This window comes from Hippichthys cyanospilos, chromosome 10 (assembly GCF_059441005.1).
Source record: "Hippichthys cyanospilos isolate Australia breed blue-spotted pipefish chromosome 10, RoL_Hcya_1.0, whole genome shotgun sequence".
In the NCBI taxonomy this organism is placed as follows: domain Eukaryota; kingdom Metazoa; phylum Chordata; class Actinopteri; order Syngnathiformes; family Syngnathidae; genus Hippichthys; species Hippichthys cyanospilos.
The window spans coordinates 6166452-6184154 of NC_142378.1; the positions used below are offsets into that span (position 1 = coordinate 6166452).

The following is a 17703-nucleotide window of genomic DNA, read 5'->3' on the forward strand; positions in this document are numbered from 1 at the left end:
ACTGATAATCGAGTACTTCCATTGGTCGCTCGTTTGTTGTAAAGGGCGGAGTTTCGGTGGCCAAAATTAAAAAATAATTTCTGTCAGCCGTGTGACATCGCTAATGGTCACTTTTCAACGTTGACCTGCAACGCTAAATGACAGGTATGTGTTTTACGTTCTTGTTTTTTTTTCTGTTCAGGTAAAGTAGTATAACATTGGCAAGCCCTGTGTTTTGTCACATTATCGCCACGAATTTAAATATTTAGCGATTCAAATTGTATTTTTGTTAATGTCGAAATTGCTTCAACTGTGACGGTTGCATTTATATTTAGTTTCATCGTAAAATTTCTGTCATCAACATCAGAATTTTTATGATAAAAACCTACAAAAAGTGTGTACATCGTAAGTGCCACTTTTCCTAATTTTACGTTGTTGTTGTTTTGTCGAGTTGGGATGAGTGTAGTTTACCTTAAAGTTATGCGTGCAGAAATGAACAATTTTTCATATTGCGAATCTGAGTTCATCGTCAGACTCACAGCGCGGGCATGTCTGGGCAGATCCCTCTTGAGGATTTGCTTTTCCCCAGCCTTGTTTAAAATTATCGTTTGTATTCATTGTTGAGTGAAATTAATTGGTCGTGCAATCATCAAGCAAAAAAAAAAAAAAAGGTTCTTGGAAGTTAGTGAATAAATCATTAGTCAATATAATGTAAGAGGATGCATATTATCATAAAATTCCCCAAAATGTTTAGCGTGATTCTCTAATGGGGGGGCGTGAAGGCACTTCAGGATTTATGTGAGACCATAACAGGGTTTCTTTCTGCTTGACAGATGTGCTGCTGTCAAGTGCGTGGTTTTCTTTTCAAATTAAGAGCAGATGAAATGGAACAACTTTTTATTTTAATCCAAAGATGCTTTGCAGCATTTGAAGTTGTGTTATTGTTGCAGCAATGGGTCATAGATTCCAGCACAAACATCTCCAGCTTCTCTGCATCCTTGCCGGCTGCTTACCGGCCGCCAGTGGGCTCTTTGAATGGCTGAGGCGGACTGAGCATCCTCCGAGTGAAATGGTGCCTCTTCCACCTGCGCATTCATCTCCTGTAATTCTAGAGGAGGATGCAAAGTTTGAAATGTCTACCGCTGATGAGAAGTTCCTGGTTGAGGCCAAGCAGATGGAGCTAAGTCTTTTAGACAGCTGCCACCACAGGGTAACTCGGTGCTTTTTTTTCCCCCTAGAAAAGAAAAAATGTTTTTACACGCCACGGTGACTATAAATAAGATCATAATCTGTGTAAATTGTGTAACTAAAATGTGTCCTTTTTAACATGAACAAAAAAGTTATATTAATCAACTTTACCGGTGACTTTACTCATTAATGGGATTCAGGGATATGTTGACATTTAAAGAAGTTTTTAACTCCCCGTACAGACTTTGACAATAATTTGAATGCGGATTGAACATGCTGTCCTCTGTAGGTGGTCGCTCAGTTGAAGGCAAGTTGTGAAGGTCTCTCAGAGGAGGAGCTGGCCAAACTTGGGGTGCTCTTGTTCAACTGCCAGGCACACATTGAGGGTCGCAGCACTTATCCATGTACACAAGACATGGTAAGACCTCAAATGATACACTATTATGAACGAGTAAAGGACTTAGCATCGGCATTTGTCATTTTATAGCCGGTATGCAACGGAATTTGGAGCACTGCTTTGATTGGTGCGTATTAACAAATAGGATGAAATCATTTACCAATTGTCAGGTTGAGTCAAGCTAGAACATTGAATAAAACGCAAAAAAGGAAGACAAGGGACTTCAACTCTGTTTGCTCGCGAGAAGAGTGGACACAGCTTTCCTACATTTCTGAATGTACTTCCTGTCCACCCTTCTTTTATTCGTTAGGGTCGGCCATCCTTACAAAGCCACTTGCTGCCCTCAAAGGTTATGGGTAACAATCAGACGCAGGTGCAAGTCCATCTACAGCAGTGGTGTCAATTTTTTTTTTTTTTTTATTTTGGGCCGCATTGTAGTGATAGTTTCTGTCAGAGGGCCAGAATGACTGTGAATTCAAATACATTTTAAGTGTGTTGATCACACATTTACCAAGATTTGATATCAGAAGCCGGCAAAAACTGGAGAAGTAGTAAATGTTTGTTTTTTCTTCCCCCAAATTTTTCAAAGTGAAAGACAACTTGCAATTTTGGTATTTTAGTCAGAAACCTGAAGTCAAATCAGCATTTCGAGGGCCACAAAAAGTGAGGTGGCGGGCCGGATCTGGCCCCCAGGCCTTGACTTTGACACCTGTGATCTACAGTATCCTATCGGTCCATGCAATCACCGCTACCTTCTTTGCTATAAGAGGATGTCATGCTCCGAAACGGCGGATTTTGTAGAAAAAACAACTGACGTGGCTTCTTGATTTTTTTTCCCTTCTTTTCTCGCTGTAAAATTTGAGTTTTCACCTATTGAGGACATCCTCTTTGAGTACACGTTATCGTTGAGAAGCGAAGGTTTTTCACGGCGTGATCTCCGTCTCCTTTTGCGATTTGAGAGCATCAAAGAATGTACGGCGGACATGGACTCCGACACGTGGAACGCCTACCACATCGTGAGCAACAGGGCCCGCGCCGTGTGCTACGCCGCCCGCCAGCAGCTCTTTCGACGCCATGCCGAGCGCACCGTCAACATGCTGGTCTCCGCCGCCGTCAGCCAGCGTGCCGCCATGGAAGACCTCAAGGTAGGTCAGGCGCGTGTTTCTTTTATTCGTGACGCCGTAACTGTAGTCCCCCCAGCGGCGGTTTTTGTCCGGCTAGCTGCGGCAGTTTTTGGCTAGCGATTCAGGTCTAGGTTTCCCCGACGCGCAGTCCCAAAGAAGAGCGTTTTGCGACAGGACGGCCAAGCGGAGCTGCGAGAGATGACGGCGGCGTCGGTGGACGAGCTCCTGAAGGGCCACGGCGCTCTGCGGTCCCAGCAGCTCAAGCTGCACGAAGGCCAGGGTCAAATGGAAAGTTCCCTGAGAGACAACCTGGAGCGTCTGGGTCGGGAAAAAGCCCTCATCGCCTCCGGCCAAGAACTGGTGGCGCGGCTCATCCAGGGCATTACTGATCAAATGGGTGAGAGCTTTTTTTTTTTTCCTGTGACTTACCGAACATTGCAGAAAAAAAAATACTCAATTAAAATAAGATGAATGATATGGCGCTTGCTTCAGCCACCATCAGTGAGAAGATGCAGAGCCAAAGCTCCCACGTGCAGGACGGCCACAGAGCGATCGTGGAAGACCTTGCCCACGTCCGCCGTCAAGCTCAGGGCATCTTTCAAAAAATCGGTACCCGACTCGAATCCATCTGAAGTCGCAAACGTCATTGCGACGTCGCGTCGCTTATTTGCGCGCCGCTCAGATGACGGCGCGTCCGAGTTCGCCGAGTACCAGGAGAAGACGTCGCACTACTACGCCGATCTGATGAGCAAACTGGAGCGCGTCAACAGCAGTCTGGGATTCGTGCTGCGCAACTTGGATGAGATGCGGGGCCGACTGGAGGAAAGGCTGGGCGTGATTCAGGGCTACCTCGGCTGGGCGGGTCAGCTGGACTTTTCTGCCCGTTGCGATTTTTGGGGTGTAATCGTGTTATTTCTTTTTTCCTTTGGGTGAGGTTGTTCACATTTCCAAATACGCTAAGTATTCCCTAGTAAGGATTCATATTTAGGTGGGAATAATTAGTGTCCAAATTGAGGACATGAACATCACATACAGCAGGTGCACGCATTCAAGCTCTATTTTTTTTTTTAAGACCTACAATTACAGGTATTTACATTTTTGTTCTTTTTCTCAGGCGTTTGACGAGTGCTAAAAAAAAATGATGTAATCGATTACGTAAATTAATCAAGCATACCATTGATTTAGTTTATTACACTCTTAAAACAGTAGGTTAATCCCTGCAAAATGGGTCGTTTTGAAACCCCTAAAACATTGGGTTGTTTTCTATAAAACAACTCGTAAAGTTGGGTCAAACCGAACCCCCGAAATGACCTTTTTTTTGGCCCATAAATCTTTTTTTTTTTTTTTTCGAGCCTAGAGACTAGTCTAGTCTAATAAGTCTTCAACTTATTTTTTCTTGTCAAGAATATCACGTTTTTTTTTTTTGTTTTTTTTTTTAACAATTTTCAGTAGCCTCCAATTTCAAAATGCAACATTTACATCACAGGTGTCACTCAAGTCGGAGGGTTCGGATCCGACCCGCCACATTACTTGACCTGGCCCGCCAAATGCTAATTATGTCTTTTAAGATCGATATTCCTTTTTTGAACTGTTTTTAAGTGGCCCCCGATTTCAAAATGTGTGACCTTTTTTTTCTTCGCTGTGCCCGCAGGCGTCAGCATCACTGCCATGTGGACGTGCGTAGCGCACGTCTGCTATTTCATCCTGTTTGCCATCCTTCAGTCCTTTCTGCGATGTCCGCTTTTCTCTCGAGTCACGCTGCTGCTCACCGTGCCCCTGAACGCAATGGCGGAGGTCAACCAGCAGCGGGCGCTGGATCTCAGCAGTCTCAGCTTGCTGATTGTCACGCTGTCGCTTGGTCAGTGCTTCTTAGTTCATTTGAGGTGCGGAAGATACACTATATCTGGAAAGTGTACCTCTAACGTTAAGAGTAAAGCAATATAAATCAACTTTCAACAAATGTTAGCTTGCAGAATTGATCCAGGTTAGTCTGAAAAGGAGAGAAAAAAAAAAAAGAACGGTCTTTAAACCGACTGGAGCTAGCATGAATGAAGTTTCCATTGTCAGTCCCATTTCTCACCCGCTTCAGGACACTGGATTGTGACTCAGTTGTGGGCTCAATTTCCAAGCAGAGGAAAAGCATCGGCCGCATTGCCCTTCATCCCTTTTGACTTGGCGGATTCCCACAAGTCCTGTGATCCATATCCACGATCCTCCACTCCGCAGAAGTTAGTCTCCGAAGCTGCTCCTTTCCGCTCTTTTGCAGCACAGTTGCAAGGGTGTCAAACTGGTTGAAGCTTATTATTCCTAAGTGGGCCAACAACTTCAAATGTGTTGTTTTTTGAAATACCGTCCAGGATGGTAAAATATCCCTATTAACCATAAAACTATCATAATATTACTATCATAATACATTTAAAAATGTTCTCTTTTTGAAGAAAATTCAGTTTATTTTTATACTTTGCAAAGTCATCTCGTGGGCTGGATTAAGGTTGTTTGCGGGCCAGAAGCGGCTCGCGGGCTGTATGTTTGACAGGTTATTTTAGGATTTTAAAGAAATGGACGGCATTATTTGTTCTATAGGCACGAGCGCAGCTGCAGCCAACCGAATCCAGTTCTCACACAAGATGACCTTACATCAAGTAACAAACTTTTACCAACTTTATTCAAAACAATAAAAATAAGCTTGTCATGAAGTTCTAATGTATTTTCCTCTTGGCTACTTTTTTATGCACAGGTGACCTTGGTACACCTGTAGCATCTTCTGACAAGAAAGCTGCACCAAGAGATCTTCACTTTGTACCGCTGCCTGTTCTTTCAGGGGTAATAAGCATATTGACTAAATTTCAATCGTAGCATACCAGAAAACGCTTTTTTCCCCCCTCCTGCTTTTACAGGCTTTTATTGACGACATTCCTTCCAGAAACGCCAGAGGTGTTTTTCGCGCTTTAAATGATTCTCAAGATTTAGTCAATGACTCAAGATGTGCAACTCCTACCCCGTCAACTAGCAGCAGGTGAGCGCTTATAGCAGTGGTGGCCAAACAACGGCCTGGGGTCCATTTGTGGCCGGCCAGGCTTTTTTTTTTTTTTTTTAATTATCGCAATTTAATCTTGTCTGGTGGTGAGAATTATAATAAATATAATTTCCTCCACTTTATGCTCTTTGTGAAGATGTGCAAAACATTTTAATGATGCTCAAGTAATGGAGAAACGTTAGCTTATTAGACTTTTCTGTTTCGGTCCTGAGTGTCGAGATGAGATTGAGATACTTATGCCCCTGACTTGTTGGACAATGTAAAATTCTCAGGGGAATTTTGATCCATATTTTTAAAAATACAATTTCACGTCTTTGCAGTTGTGTCTCAGGACGCCAGCTCTGCAACTCTGTCACCAAAGCTGGCAAGGCGTGCAAGAAGCGAGCGCTGCTTGGACAAGATTACTGCAGAGTCCATGAAGGCACCGTCACTCCCTACTTTCACTCATGAAATGCAGGTGGCCTCCGATTCATTCAGAACCCACAAGACGTATTTATGCTCTTTTCCACAGTCCAGACATTGAATCACAGGTACTAATTTGCGGATATTTTCGTTCAAATATTAGCGTAAACGAGGGCCTTAAAATCGTCCTCTGTAGCAATATATACTGTGATAGAATGTCTAAGGCTTGGAAAAATACGTAAAGGTACGCCTTTGGGATCGCATGAGTTACTAGGTTTATGAGCACATTTTATTCCATTTGCAATATATTCTATGTGAGTTTTTTTTTTTTTTTTTTTTTTTTAAGTCACATTCGGTTTAATATTGATCCTGGAATATCAGATAGCAAAATCCACTTATTTTGATCCATTTTGCTAATAAATGACTTCCCATTTGCTCAGGTAGCGACCGATCGTGGGTTCGGTCATCAGATTGCATGCTGGGCGGTGATTGGCCGAAGACGACAACTTTTAAATGGATCAAAACAGGTGCATTTCCCACTTCATTCATATTTCCCAAACAATATGAAGCACAAGTGGAAGTGCAAAACACACGTTGGAAACTTATTTTCAACCCAGCAGGGTTTTTAGTTTTTTTTTTTTTTTTTTTTTAAATGCTTATGAGTTTGAGATGAATTTTTAATAACCCCCATTTATGAAGCTTACAAATAAATTTAAATTATTATTTTAAACTTTCCGAGTTTGCCTAGCGCAGTTCTTTTCAAATAACGGGGCAGTGTGATGCAATGCCATGGGCAGGCTTTGCTATTGTGGCCTAAAGTGTAATAGCGCATCCACAGCACAAGGTGGTGCAGTGGCGCTCTTATCGTCAAAGTCTCTGTGGGAAATATACAAGTTTTAAATCGCCTTTAACATCTTTTTGTTTTTCCTCAATCGCATCCAAGATTAATGTGATTTGGAAAAAAATATCAGCACAGTGATTTCGACCTTTTTCTTCAGGTTCAAATGTTTAAGATATTGGTACTCCTGTGTCAATGTTCCACATCAGTTTACATTCATTATTCGACCATTTTTTTTGTACAGCATCAAATGTTTCGGTTGGTCAAAAATAAGGATTCATTTATTTATATATTTTAAGACAATGATGCACTTTATTTATGACACCCCTGCAATAAAATGTTCACATTTGTTGAATGTTGGTTTTGTATAGCTGTTTTTTTTATATACAATTTTAGAAATGCAATTTTTAGTCAGCGGATGGAGGTTTCTTGTTCCCCGGTGAGCTTTGCAAAAGAAAAAAAAATTGAAGCACTGGCCTAGCGTATGATGCGGAACGCCAAGTGGCAGATTTCTTTCAAGCGCGGACTTTAATGTACAATTCTGATGGGCATGCACGCATGGGAATGAAATTCAAATTCTTGTGGCGTCACTTGCGAGCGCTGTCATAGTGGCTAACGAACCAGTCGCAGGTTTCCTTGAGAGCTGCAACGACAGAGATGCCAGATGGCAAACTTCAGCAAAAAAAAAAAAAAATGGCGGCCAGAAGCGCCTCCGCAGAGTCCCACCTTGCTTGAAGGGCGTGAAGCGGAAATCGGGTCGGTAGCGGCGCAGCTTTGCGTTACTGGCCGTCTTTTTCAACTGCCCGTCCGATTTGCTCTTGTCGTACTGCGCGCCGAGGGTCAAGGAAATGCTAAAGGCCACGTTGCTAGAAGCTGGCAAAAAAAGAGGACATTGAGGACCGGGGACACTTGTCCAAAATGGCTCTGAACAGAGTCGGGGATCAGAGCGAATCTTGGAAACCATTTACGGAAAATCTGGTACTTAAGTCATGGACATTACGCAGAAATATGGCAAATTTCTTAGGTTTTCGAGAACATGTTCCGTTGAAGGTGTTTTCCAAGTGGTGCTGTGCGTTTGTAATTCAGAAATTTCATTACTAGAAGTGGATGTCAATTTGGGTTGCAAATTAAAAATAAAAGTGAGCCAATGTTGGCCCCTGGAACGACCTAATCCTGCAACGCCATTTTTATGAGATGTTAGGATACAATCACTTGGCCTTTAAAGTCCAGCGCTCGCACCACCGCGTCCGCCGCTTCTTTGATGGACACTTCGTCTTCCTCGCCGACTGGAGTCCATGGAACGCAAAAGAAGAAATTCCTCGACTTGAGCTTTTCCCAGCCCTCCGCACTCGATCCAAGACTTACCGGAGAGGATGATGGGCTCCACTTCCGGGTATTCCCTCAAAACCCAGATGAAGAGTCGCGCCAAGTCCAAAGAGTAAATGAACTGCCTTTTGGGGGTCCCCGACCCCCACACCACCAAGGGCTTCCCCTCTTCTAAACCGCAGGAACGCCCCCCAAAAAAATCAAAGCCACGCATCCCCCAAAGCCCGCGACCGAAGAGGCAATTTACCTTTGGCCAAGTACGTTTTGTGGATGAGGCCCGGCAGCACGTGACCGTCTTCCAAATTGAAGTTGTCATGGGGACCAAAGACGTTCGTGGGGATCACCGCCGTGTAGCGCCGCCCGTGCTGTTGGAAATAGGCCCTGTGCAACGCACGCACACCGTTTGTCAGCCCGCCGCTCCTTTCACTCTTTTCAATGAGCTACCCCCTCCCAACTCGCCGCCATGACTATAAAAAATTTCCATCTATAAAAATGGTATAACCCTACCAAAAATGGTATTGTTTTTAACATTAACAAAAAAACAAAAAGTGGATTAGCGTGCAAGAAATGAATTGCTGAATACGTCAATCCTTTTGTTATGATAAACATTTTCAACCAATAAAACTGACGCTGAAAAAAAAATTCAACACGGTCAATATCTTAAAGTATTTAACCTGAAGAAAAAGGTATGAATCATTGCGCTCATTTTTTTCTTCTAAAAAGCGAATCATGAATACGATTATGAAAAACAAAATGTTGACAGCAATTGAAAAAGATGATTTTGCCAATGAGAGCGCCAGTGCACCACCCGGTGCCGCAGATGCGCAATTACACTTCACAGGGCAAACAGCTTGTTCACGGACGAGCGCCTACCTGTTCTGGACATCTAACATTCTTTTTGCGTAGGCGTAGCCGAAGTTGGACTCGTGAGGCGGGCCGTCATGGATCTGTGGAAAGAATTCAGGTAAAATAGGCTGAATTACACCGCGTTATTCAAATGACAAAATTTGAATTCGGAATAGGCCGATTATCGGTGCGGATATTCGCCACGCCGGTGCGTATCTGCGCGTCCGCCTTTTCAATCGATCTTTTGGCCAATAAACTTTGTCATTACGCCAAATGCGTTACATCCTTGCGATTCCCTGACAGTCTCGCGCCAGCGTTGTCCCGCCCATAGCGGCATCCGATTAGTTAGCCGTGTAAGAGCCGGAGCCAATCGGAAGCTAACATTTTATCATATACGGGGCTTTCTCTTCTGAGTTTTTGTTAGATTGGGAGTCCGCTTTCGTTCATGTTTTGGTGTCTTGTGTTAACCAATCAGCTTCCTGCTCCAATTGTCTCTTGTCCAGGTGTTCCTTGTCGCCTGATGACTTTGAGTGTATTTAGTTTACTGTTTAGTTTCATTTCTTGTTGGATCACTGTCTTGTCTGCACGTCTGCCTGTCTGTGAAGTTCGTGCTGTGCTGTGTTTCTCATGTGTCTATCTGAAAAATCGGATATCAGCTTCTTTGACTACCAATAACCGATATCAACCCTGAAAAAAAAACATTCCGGTCAATTTCAAATTTGGATATCGCTGGCGTCAAGCCAAAAACTTGTACCTACAAAACGATCAATCTTTTTGCCTCGTTTGTCGGACGAGACCGCGGTGCACTCTAAGGCGTAATCCTTCAACTTTTACAAAGGTTCTTTAATTATCTGTGCCAAGACTGCTCGGCAAGTCTGCCAGAGAGAGTCCGAAGGTCTAATTTGAGTAGGAAAAGAGGAGACAACGTCAGAAGACTATTTCAAACCCCCGTGAAGGGCCATGTGCACGCGCCATTTTTTCCTCGGGAAAGAGCTTGCTCTGACATCAAAAGTATGACACTAGAATAAAATCTTGTTTCCAGTCCAGACGCCGGAGCGGAAGTCTTGCAGCACTGCACGCTCGTTTATTAAATTCACCACGCAACTTGAAGCATCACCAAAAATAGCACGCACGCGCACCATGAACGCAAACGGCACTTACCATGGCCTCGTCAATGGGATATGCGGTCTTGTCGGGAAATATGCACGTGGAGAGACAGGAGACCACCTTGAGCACGCCCGCTTCATGCGCGGCCTGCAGCACGTTGTCGTTGATGTGGACGTTGTTCCTCTGAAAAGCAGGCGTGCGCCGGCGTGGCTCCGGGTGACCGTCTTGATGGCGAGCGCGCCAAATTGCCTTTTTACCCAAAAGTCCAGGTTGCGCTTCAAGTTCTTGAAAAGGCCGCCCACCATGGCGGCCAGGTGGATCACATGCGTGGGTTGGTGTTTCCGGAACACGTCCTGCGTCTCCTTCGCGCTCCTAAGAGAAGAGGCCAGCGTCAAAAGAGAGCAAGCTGCAAATGGCAGGTGAGTGAGTGAATTTGCGCCCACGTCAGGTCGGCATCTTTGGACGAGAGGAAGATCCACTCTTCACCTGGGCGCTCTGCGCTTTCTTCTTTGAGCACATGCTGGATGGCCATCCCCACCAAGCCGGAGCCTCCGGTCACCAACACCTTCATCTGACCGCTCGCAGCTCTATCGACCGGGCCAAACCGAGCAAGATCAACCACTTTTCCATTGCGCAATACCGGAACAGTACAATATATATATTTGTACAATAGAAAGTACGGCTGTAGAAGTGATTACAAATGCGATTATTGACACCCGTGGAGCGGGGTGAAATTGAAACCGCGGCAAGCGAAATGTTAACAATGATAGCATATATGAAAATGTGATTTTATTCTAATGGACGTCTGTTCTCATGTGCGAGGCAATGAGGCTTAACTTCACGTAAAGAACTTGCTAGCTAGCACTTTGGCGTTTAGCAAACATCCGATGGACAAACTTGCGTCACTTCAAGCCTCTTTTGCAATTACCTGCTTCAAGTTCAAAACTCGTATATTAGGAATGAAAAATACAACCGTCAGACGAGCTCGCCGGTCCAACGAGTACACAACTTCGGCGCTACTGAGTTGCTACAACAAACGCACTAACACATCCGGCTCCGCCTTCAAAATAAAGTAAATATTTGTCGTTGGCTGTCTCGGAAAATGAATGAACGAAAGTACTTTCCATAGATTGGCTTCATTTTTTGAAATCCTATGCGTGGCAATTTTTCTTTTTATTCGCTCTTGCTGTTTGTCCTTTGCGCCCCGTAGTATTCCTCTATTTGTGTCCGTTTGACAGTAAGTTATTCCTACAACAAATACTATGCAACGTTTTTTTTTATTTAATTCTTCATACAATTAAAAAAAAAAAAAAGAGGTCATTTATTTTTGGAAGGCCTACAAAATAGCATTAAAAATTGCGGAGCAAACGGGGAAAACTGTGATTTGGAACGTTTTAACTTCCAAAGTTATTTCTGGAAAGTTATTTTTATCTGTTAAAAAATCCTCCGTCTGTGCTTTTGATACGCAGTACACTGAGCGCCCTCTGCTGGTACACTCAGTTAAGTGTTTGATGGATATTTGCACCGAAGGAGAGACGCAAGCAACCAAGCAGCTTCACCGGAACAAGAGGAAGAGAAATAGGTAGGACATTATTTTTTTTAAAGTTAGGGTTTAAGGGTCAAGTACGAATGTCATATTTGAAAAAAAAAAGTGATTGATGAAACGTACAGATCGAACGTACAGCTTTTGGGAAGCAATTTTGCCCCCTTTTTAAGTGAAATAAAACAATTCCAAATGTTAAGAAAATATATTTACTCTTGTGGAAAAATCAAAAACCAGCGTTAGGGTAGTAGTTGACGTGCTCTTGGCTGCCGGGGGAAAAAAAAGTCGGAGTCGAAAGAAGCACAGCGTTCAATGCGTTTCTCATGTGATTTATTCGCTTGGACCCGTCTCTATTGAGGAGAGGAGAACCTTCCGAGGAACAGGATGGAGTTGGACTTGTTGTGCCTGATGTAGAAAAGGAAAGGATGGTCGGCCGTGAAGTGTTCCTCCCTCATCATGCAGAAAGAGGCCATGCCGGCGGTGGCCGCCGCCGCCTCGGTGCCCTCCTCGTTGACCTCCACGAAGGCCTTGTGGGCCACGGCGGACAGAGAAAGTCCCCCCTCGCCGTTCATGCCGGAAAGGTCGGCCTTGGCGGCGCAAAACACGTCCGCCATCCCCATTTTGGCCAGCGCCTCGCTCAGCTCGTACTCTTCCTCCAGTCGGAACTTTGGCAGGTGGACGTGGATTTCCGAGTGGAGGTCCATGGCGTCTCTGCCGGTCCACTCGTCCAGCTTTGCCTGGGTAAGCTCCTTCTCCAGCTACGACGACACAACACATAAACGGTAGCTTTCTTTGTAGTGAAAATGATGAAACCGCCATCTTGCTTTACTTGTGCGGCATGTGACAGATAAGATTTTGGATATTGAAGGAAATCGCAGTCAGCTTGCGTGCGCACCTTTAGCAGGGCGTCATCAGCGGGCTCCTCGGGAAGCAGGATGACCATGCTGAGCTCATCGTCGACGTAGGGCAGCTCCAGGATTTGCACGCCCGCTTCGGGGATGTAGTTGTAAGGCAGTTTCTTCATCAAATACATCATATCCACCATGGCGCTTGCCTCCTACCAAAGACAGCGATCCATTTCAGCAACTTCCTGCTAGGTTCCAACAAGACCATCCTATGAAAAGTCCACTTTTTGGAGTTTCTGTTCCTGCTTTTCTATTAACCTCACAGTGAGGAAGGAGGAAGCGGATTATGAGGCGCGCCTCCAATGATTGGCCTATTTTAAAAGTTCTCATATCGGGCGCGACGCCCAGCCACTACTGTAGCTTCTATTCTATACGCCTTATAATGCAGTGCGCCCTATATATACTGTAGACCGTTCATTGAAGGTGCGCCTTTCTGTATAATCTGGTGCGCCTTATGGTGCGGAAAATTCTGTGATCCAAGTCTGTAAATACGTGCTAATGAGAGTTTTTACGCGCACGCAATTGGCCAGAGGCCAGTCGGGTTTGTACCCCCCCTCATTCAAAGCCAAATGACTTATGACTTTTGACCTTGTTGACTTTGAAGGGCATCTTCTTGGTGTTTGCGGCTTCGAAGCACTGCTCCCAGTTGCCTTTGAAGTAGATGGCATTGACCAGCGCCAACCTGGTCATTGCGCTGACCGTTCCCGGCTTCAGAAGATCCCGGATCTTATCTGAGAAGAAATGCAGGATGCGAGGCAAGGTGCGCATTTAGCTTTTACGAGCGGGTTCCGCTTCCCGGGTCTTACGCTTCCCGGGTCTTACGCTCGGTCTGTTGCTCCACCCAGCTGTTGATTTGGGCCCTGGCAGCCTCCGGAGCCCCGATGAAATCCACGGTCTTCAAATCTGCTTTGTAGTACTTCTGTGTGGCTTCGATGAATTGCTGCATACAAACAACACCTCTGAAAATCAGCGTGTATACCGAGCGCCTAGTTAGGATGGACCCACCGGGCCCGACTGTGCGGAGGGTCTGACCCGATGGTACTTCCTGGAACCGTGACATCTTATTATGTTATTTTTAGCACTGAGCATCTAGTGCATCCTGTCAAGCTTGGAAGGGGGCTCCTCCCACCTGCGCTCCCTTCTGAAGCTTTCTTATTTTCCCCAGATAGGCTAATGGAGTTTCTCCTCCTTCTTATGGGAGCTTTGTCGCCGTGGATTTGTGATGTTCTGCATGATTTCCTTTTCACCCTTCGAGACTGTGCTGATTAGGGGCTATGAATGGATGCATGTTGACTCCAGACTCCAGTCCTGGAGGACATGTTTGCACGCTTTTGACGCTTCTGTCATAAACGCGCCTGATTCGAACGATGACCCTGTTAGTAAGGTCTGCAGGAGCTCGAAAATGACCATTTGAATGGGGCGTCTTTGAGAGAGAAGGTAAGAACGCATGAAGGATACCAACCCTCCACACCTGTGCTTTATGCCATTGGCAGTTTTTTTTTTTTTTTACTTAAATCGCTCAACTTCCTACTTTTTTTCTTGTTTTTGTGTTCAATTATTGGCCGGGGACAGACAGACATGGAAAACTCACAGTTAGGAAATTGGAAGTGGTTTCCCCGTAAAGACGATTGGCCAGTTTCAGGACGTACGACGCCGAGGACGAATGGATGTCCGCGTTGAGACTTTGGAAGTCCGCGTGGATGCGTTCTCCCGATCCGAACGACAGCGCCTGAGGAGGGGGTTGGCGAGACGGAACACGGAGGACGGACTTGGAGGAGCCGCACTTCGACGCTGGCGATTCCTGACCTGTGCCATCTGCGTGGCCGTGTCTCCTTTGGCTCCCAGGTAGACCATGGCTAACGCCGAGCTGATGCTGAACGGGGAGACGAAGATGTTTCCGCCGGGGTCGCTTAGACTCAAGGTGCGCAGGAGCTCAAGGGCAAATGTGGTGTTGGAGATGCTGAGGGCGGCCATTCTTGATGCTACGACGACCAAGAGACCAAATGCGCTCGTCAATCGACTTTGACATCAGCATGAATCCACAACTCATCAGATGAGTTAGTCATTATTCTCAAAGTGAAAATATCCGATATGCTCGCTTTCCGCAGCGCAAGTTTCACGACGAGAGAGTTGGGATTGTGGTGACATCAATATGACAGAAGGGTCTCCATAACATAAATGCTGCTGGATTAATAGAACCCCTAACCTTAATGCTAACCCTAACCCTAACCCTCTTGATCCCTGTAGGAAATTTTGACCCCTCGTGCTTTAAATGTTTTTGATGCATGATAGCAAAGAAAAAAAAACACTAAGAGGCTTCAGTATTGCACAGATTATCAAAACATGATGGCTTTCAATTTGCAACATTGCTGTCCCTTCTAAATGCTTGAAAACGGAAGGCGAAGAGGTTTCAAATTTAGCCTATGTCGGGCTCATTTACTGCCATTCAAAATTGGAAATGTATTGATAAATCTGATGTTTTATCATGACTGACTGAGATCATCTGACCTTAGCCTTTGGCTTCCTTGTATCGCGGATGCATGTGTTGCGTTGTCATCTGTTCTTAATCGTGGTGTGCTTGTCCTGCATGCTACTTAACTAGTCTTGTCCTGCATGCTACTTAACGAGTCAGACTTGTCTATCGCTTTTTCTTTATGTCCGTGGACTCACGGGCTGTTGACTTATTTACCCCAGTTCTGTAGGTTCTACATAATTTTATATTATCTGCGAATGGCTGGCAACCAGTTGAGGGTGTCCTTCGCTGACTGATCCAAGCCAGCTGGGATAGGCGCCAGCAAGCCTGCGACCCTTCTAAGGAGAAGCGGTGACAGAAATGGATGGATATATTATACTATAATACATTACATGACATTAAGTTATGCAATGAAACCAACTGGACTAAACCAGTAGCCGAAACTGTAATTTCTATTTTCCATAAAGAGTGTCACATCCTGTGTCCCTAATGTGTTGTCCTGTTTGCAGATTGGGGAGCAGAACCACTGGCCGCATACCTGCTCCTCATTCCAATCAGGAGACTATTTAGGTGCGGTCAGAGCTGGGGGGCGTCGCCTGATTATTGCATCTGCAGCCTTATGTGTACATGCCAGTTCCTTGTTCCTCGTTCCCACGATTCCTAACGCCTTTGCCTAAGTGTTTTATTTGCTACTTTTTCTCCTTGCCTCCAGTCTGCCAGTTGGTCAGCACTTTACTTTGTTACTTTGTATTTTCGGCGACGCCCTCCTGCTGGTTCTGCCCCCCCAAGTCTTAGGTTCACAATCAACCTGCCCGAGTCACGACCGTGACAAAGAGATGACAATCAAAACATGTTTAACCGTCCATCAATCAACAGATTATTCAAAATATTTGTTAGTTGTAGCCCTACGTGATTAATTTTGCACAAAATTCAGGTTTTAGATTGTCAACGTTTTTGTTTGATTACATTTTTCCTGCCCTACACTATGACGAGTATTCAACTCCTGAGTCGCAACCAAATATCAACATCGCATTTTAAAGACTTATATATTCTAATAAAGCATTTTTCCCTGAGATTTCACAAAACCAACGGCACTTTTCTATTCTTCTAATTTGTCATTTCAGCACATTATTTTGCGATGGCAAAACTGCTCCGGGATTATCTGCCCAATGCTCATTCTTGGTATGGTTACTCACCTAAGTTCATTTACTGTATGTGCCGGTGTGAAACACGTTTCAGTTTTCTACTGCAAGTGTTTCAAATGAACTCAATTTCGGTTCAAATTTGGTGTAACTCCTTATGTCGATTCAAAAGCCCGCTTTGGAACAAAACAGCTTTGACGCGAATCAAGTAGGCCATCGCACGAGCAGAATTTCCGCTCTTCCGAACGCGGAACGATCAACCTGGATCCGAATCCATTTTGACTCGGCGTTACCTGTTTGTCCGCTTGCGTCCAATGGCGACTGCTTTGTTGGCACGGGCGGAGCGCGTCAAAGCAAAGAAAGCTCCGGCAAAACGGGAGCCGCCGTGTCCGGAGGCGAGCCGACCAATCCGAGGGAGCGCTCGCGGCGCGGCTTACTCCTATACAAAGTGCGCCGTTGAGGGTGGGTGCGACGCGTGACTGGGCCATAAGTCACACTGGCGCGAGCCATTATAGTGGAGAGGAACAAAGTCGACGGGCGGCTTGTTTTCTCATCCGGCGACGCCGCTGTGATCAAAAACACAAAATACATAAGCCGAAGTGGGGGGGGTAGGGCAAAATCCTTCATATTCATCTTGCAGCATTTCAGTGCTTTCCTTGACCGTCATTCATTGACCATGAGCCTTATACCGTGGTGATAAAAACGTGTCATTTTTTGACAGTTTTTTTTTCAACCGCAGCAGACTATTTTCCTCCGTAGGAACACGAGGACGCCAAATCCACAGCGGTGATTTTTGCTAGCTAAAACAAGGCATTTGAGCAACCCTGTTTTGTTCCAAAGTGCTCAGTGGGAACAGCAACTGTGTCCCTTAAGTCATTTGAAGAAAAAGTTGAAAGGTCAGAGACATTCATAAAATGTTTTTAGTTATGGATGTAAAATGTGAAACCTTGATAGGTTTTGAGTTAGCTAGCTTAGCAGCTTTTGCAGAGAGAGCAGGTTTTTCTTTTCAGCCAACTTTTGTTTGGATTGGTGTGTTCTGTGTGATTTACGGGCGTCTCCCTCGTCAATGCCGCCTTGGCAACAGACATAAACGTGTCTAATTTATGGTAACCTTTGGACCTCCGGCATCTCTTGCATAACCGGCATCATGTAGCCTGCTGCGCAAAATCTTTGCCTTCAAAGCTTTCCAAAACCTACTCCAAAAACGATATTGAAGACAAAAATCACATTCATCTAATAACCTTCTTAGGTTTATTGATGAATGCGAGGGAAGCACTCAGGAAAAAAAAAAGAATCATTTACAAGATAACGAAAGGAAAACAAGGTCAACACTGCTGCATACAAAGTAACAAGCTAATTATTAGCGGACAATATCAGCACGATTCAGTCTTTTTCT

The 17703-nt window shown here is 44.9% G+C and overlaps 3 protein-coding genes across 10 annotated transcripts; 1 reads left to right on the forward strand and 2 right to left on the reverse strand.

Annotated features, from left to right (window-relative positions):
• The first annotated feature begins 9 nt into the window (after positions 1 to 9).
• Positions 10 to 7290, forward strand: bmb (brambleberry). Of its 2 annotated transcripts, none has more exons than XM_088426542.1 (14): positions 10 to 144; positions 930 to 1189; positions 1457 to 1585; positions 2524 to 2709; positions 2863 to 3085; positions 3181 to 3297; positions 3371 to 3550; positions 4340 to 4546; positions 4778 to 4916; positions 5272 to 5330; positions 5426 to 5511; positions 5586 to 5704; positions 6046 to 6182; positions 6568 to 7290. In XM_088426542.1, exons 1-13 carry the CDS (start codon positions 138 to 140, stop codon positions 6173 to 6175), a joined length of 1842 nt encoding a protein of 613 aa, XP_088282668.1. In that variant the 5' UTR covers positions 10 to 137; the 3' UTR covers positions 6176 to 6182; positions 6568 to 7290. The 2 variants fall into 2 exon arrangements, with proteins under 2 accessions (XP_088282668.1, XP_088282667.1); XM_088426541.1 differs by having other exon boundaries at positions 6572 to 7290.
• Positions 7252 to 11293, reverse strand: LOC148416772 (GDP-L-fucose synthase-like). 6 transcript variants are annotated; one of them, XM_088426546.1, is made up of 10 exons: positions 11218 to 11293; positions 10731 to 10831; positions 10502 to 10650; positions 10299 to 10427; positions 9165 to 9238; positions 8539 to 8672; positions 8331 to 8462; positions 8172 to 8251; positions 7692 to 7791; positions 7252 to 7608 (listed from the first exon to the last, which is right to left on the reverse strand). In XM_088426546.1, the coding sequence occupies exons 2-10, from the start codon at positions 10813 to 10815 to the stop codon at positions 7553 to 7555; spliced, it is 939 nt and encodes a 312-aa protein (XP_088282672.1). In that variant the 5' UTR covers positions 10816 to 10831; positions 11218 to 11293; the 3' UTR covers positions 7252 to 7552. The 6 variants fall into 6 exon arrangements, with proteins under 6 accessions (XP_088282672.1, XP_088282670.1, XP_088282671.1 ...); XM_088426544.1 differs by having other exon boundaries at positions 10502 to 10616; positions 10688 to 10831; XM_088426545.1 differs by having other exon boundaries at positions 11173 to 11286.
• An 807-nt stretch (positions 11294 to 12100) lies between these two features.
• On the reverse strand, positions 12101 to 16793 carry serpinb1 (serpin peptidase inhibitor, clade B (ovalbumin), member 1). Of its 2 annotated transcripts, none has more exons than XM_088425578.1 (7): positions 16601 to 16793; positions 14499 to 14674; positions 14284 to 14421; positions 13515 to 13632; positions 13281 to 13423; positions 12683 to 12844; positions 12101 to 12545 (listed from the first exon to the last, which is right to left on the reverse strand). In XM_088425578.1, the coding sequence occupies exons 2-7, from the start codon at positions 14664 to 14666 to the stop codon at positions 12138 to 12140; spliced, it is 1137 nt and encodes a 378-aa protein (XP_088281704.1). In that variant the 5' UTR covers positions 14667 to 14674; positions 16601 to 16793; the 3' UTR covers positions 12101 to 12137. The 2 variants fall into 2 exon arrangements, with proteins under 2 accessions (XP_088281704.1, XP_088281703.1); XM_088425577.1 differs by lacking the exon at positions 16601 to 16793 and adding an exon at positions 16362 to 16575.
• Between the last annotated feature and the right edge of the window lie 910 nt (positions 16794 to 17703).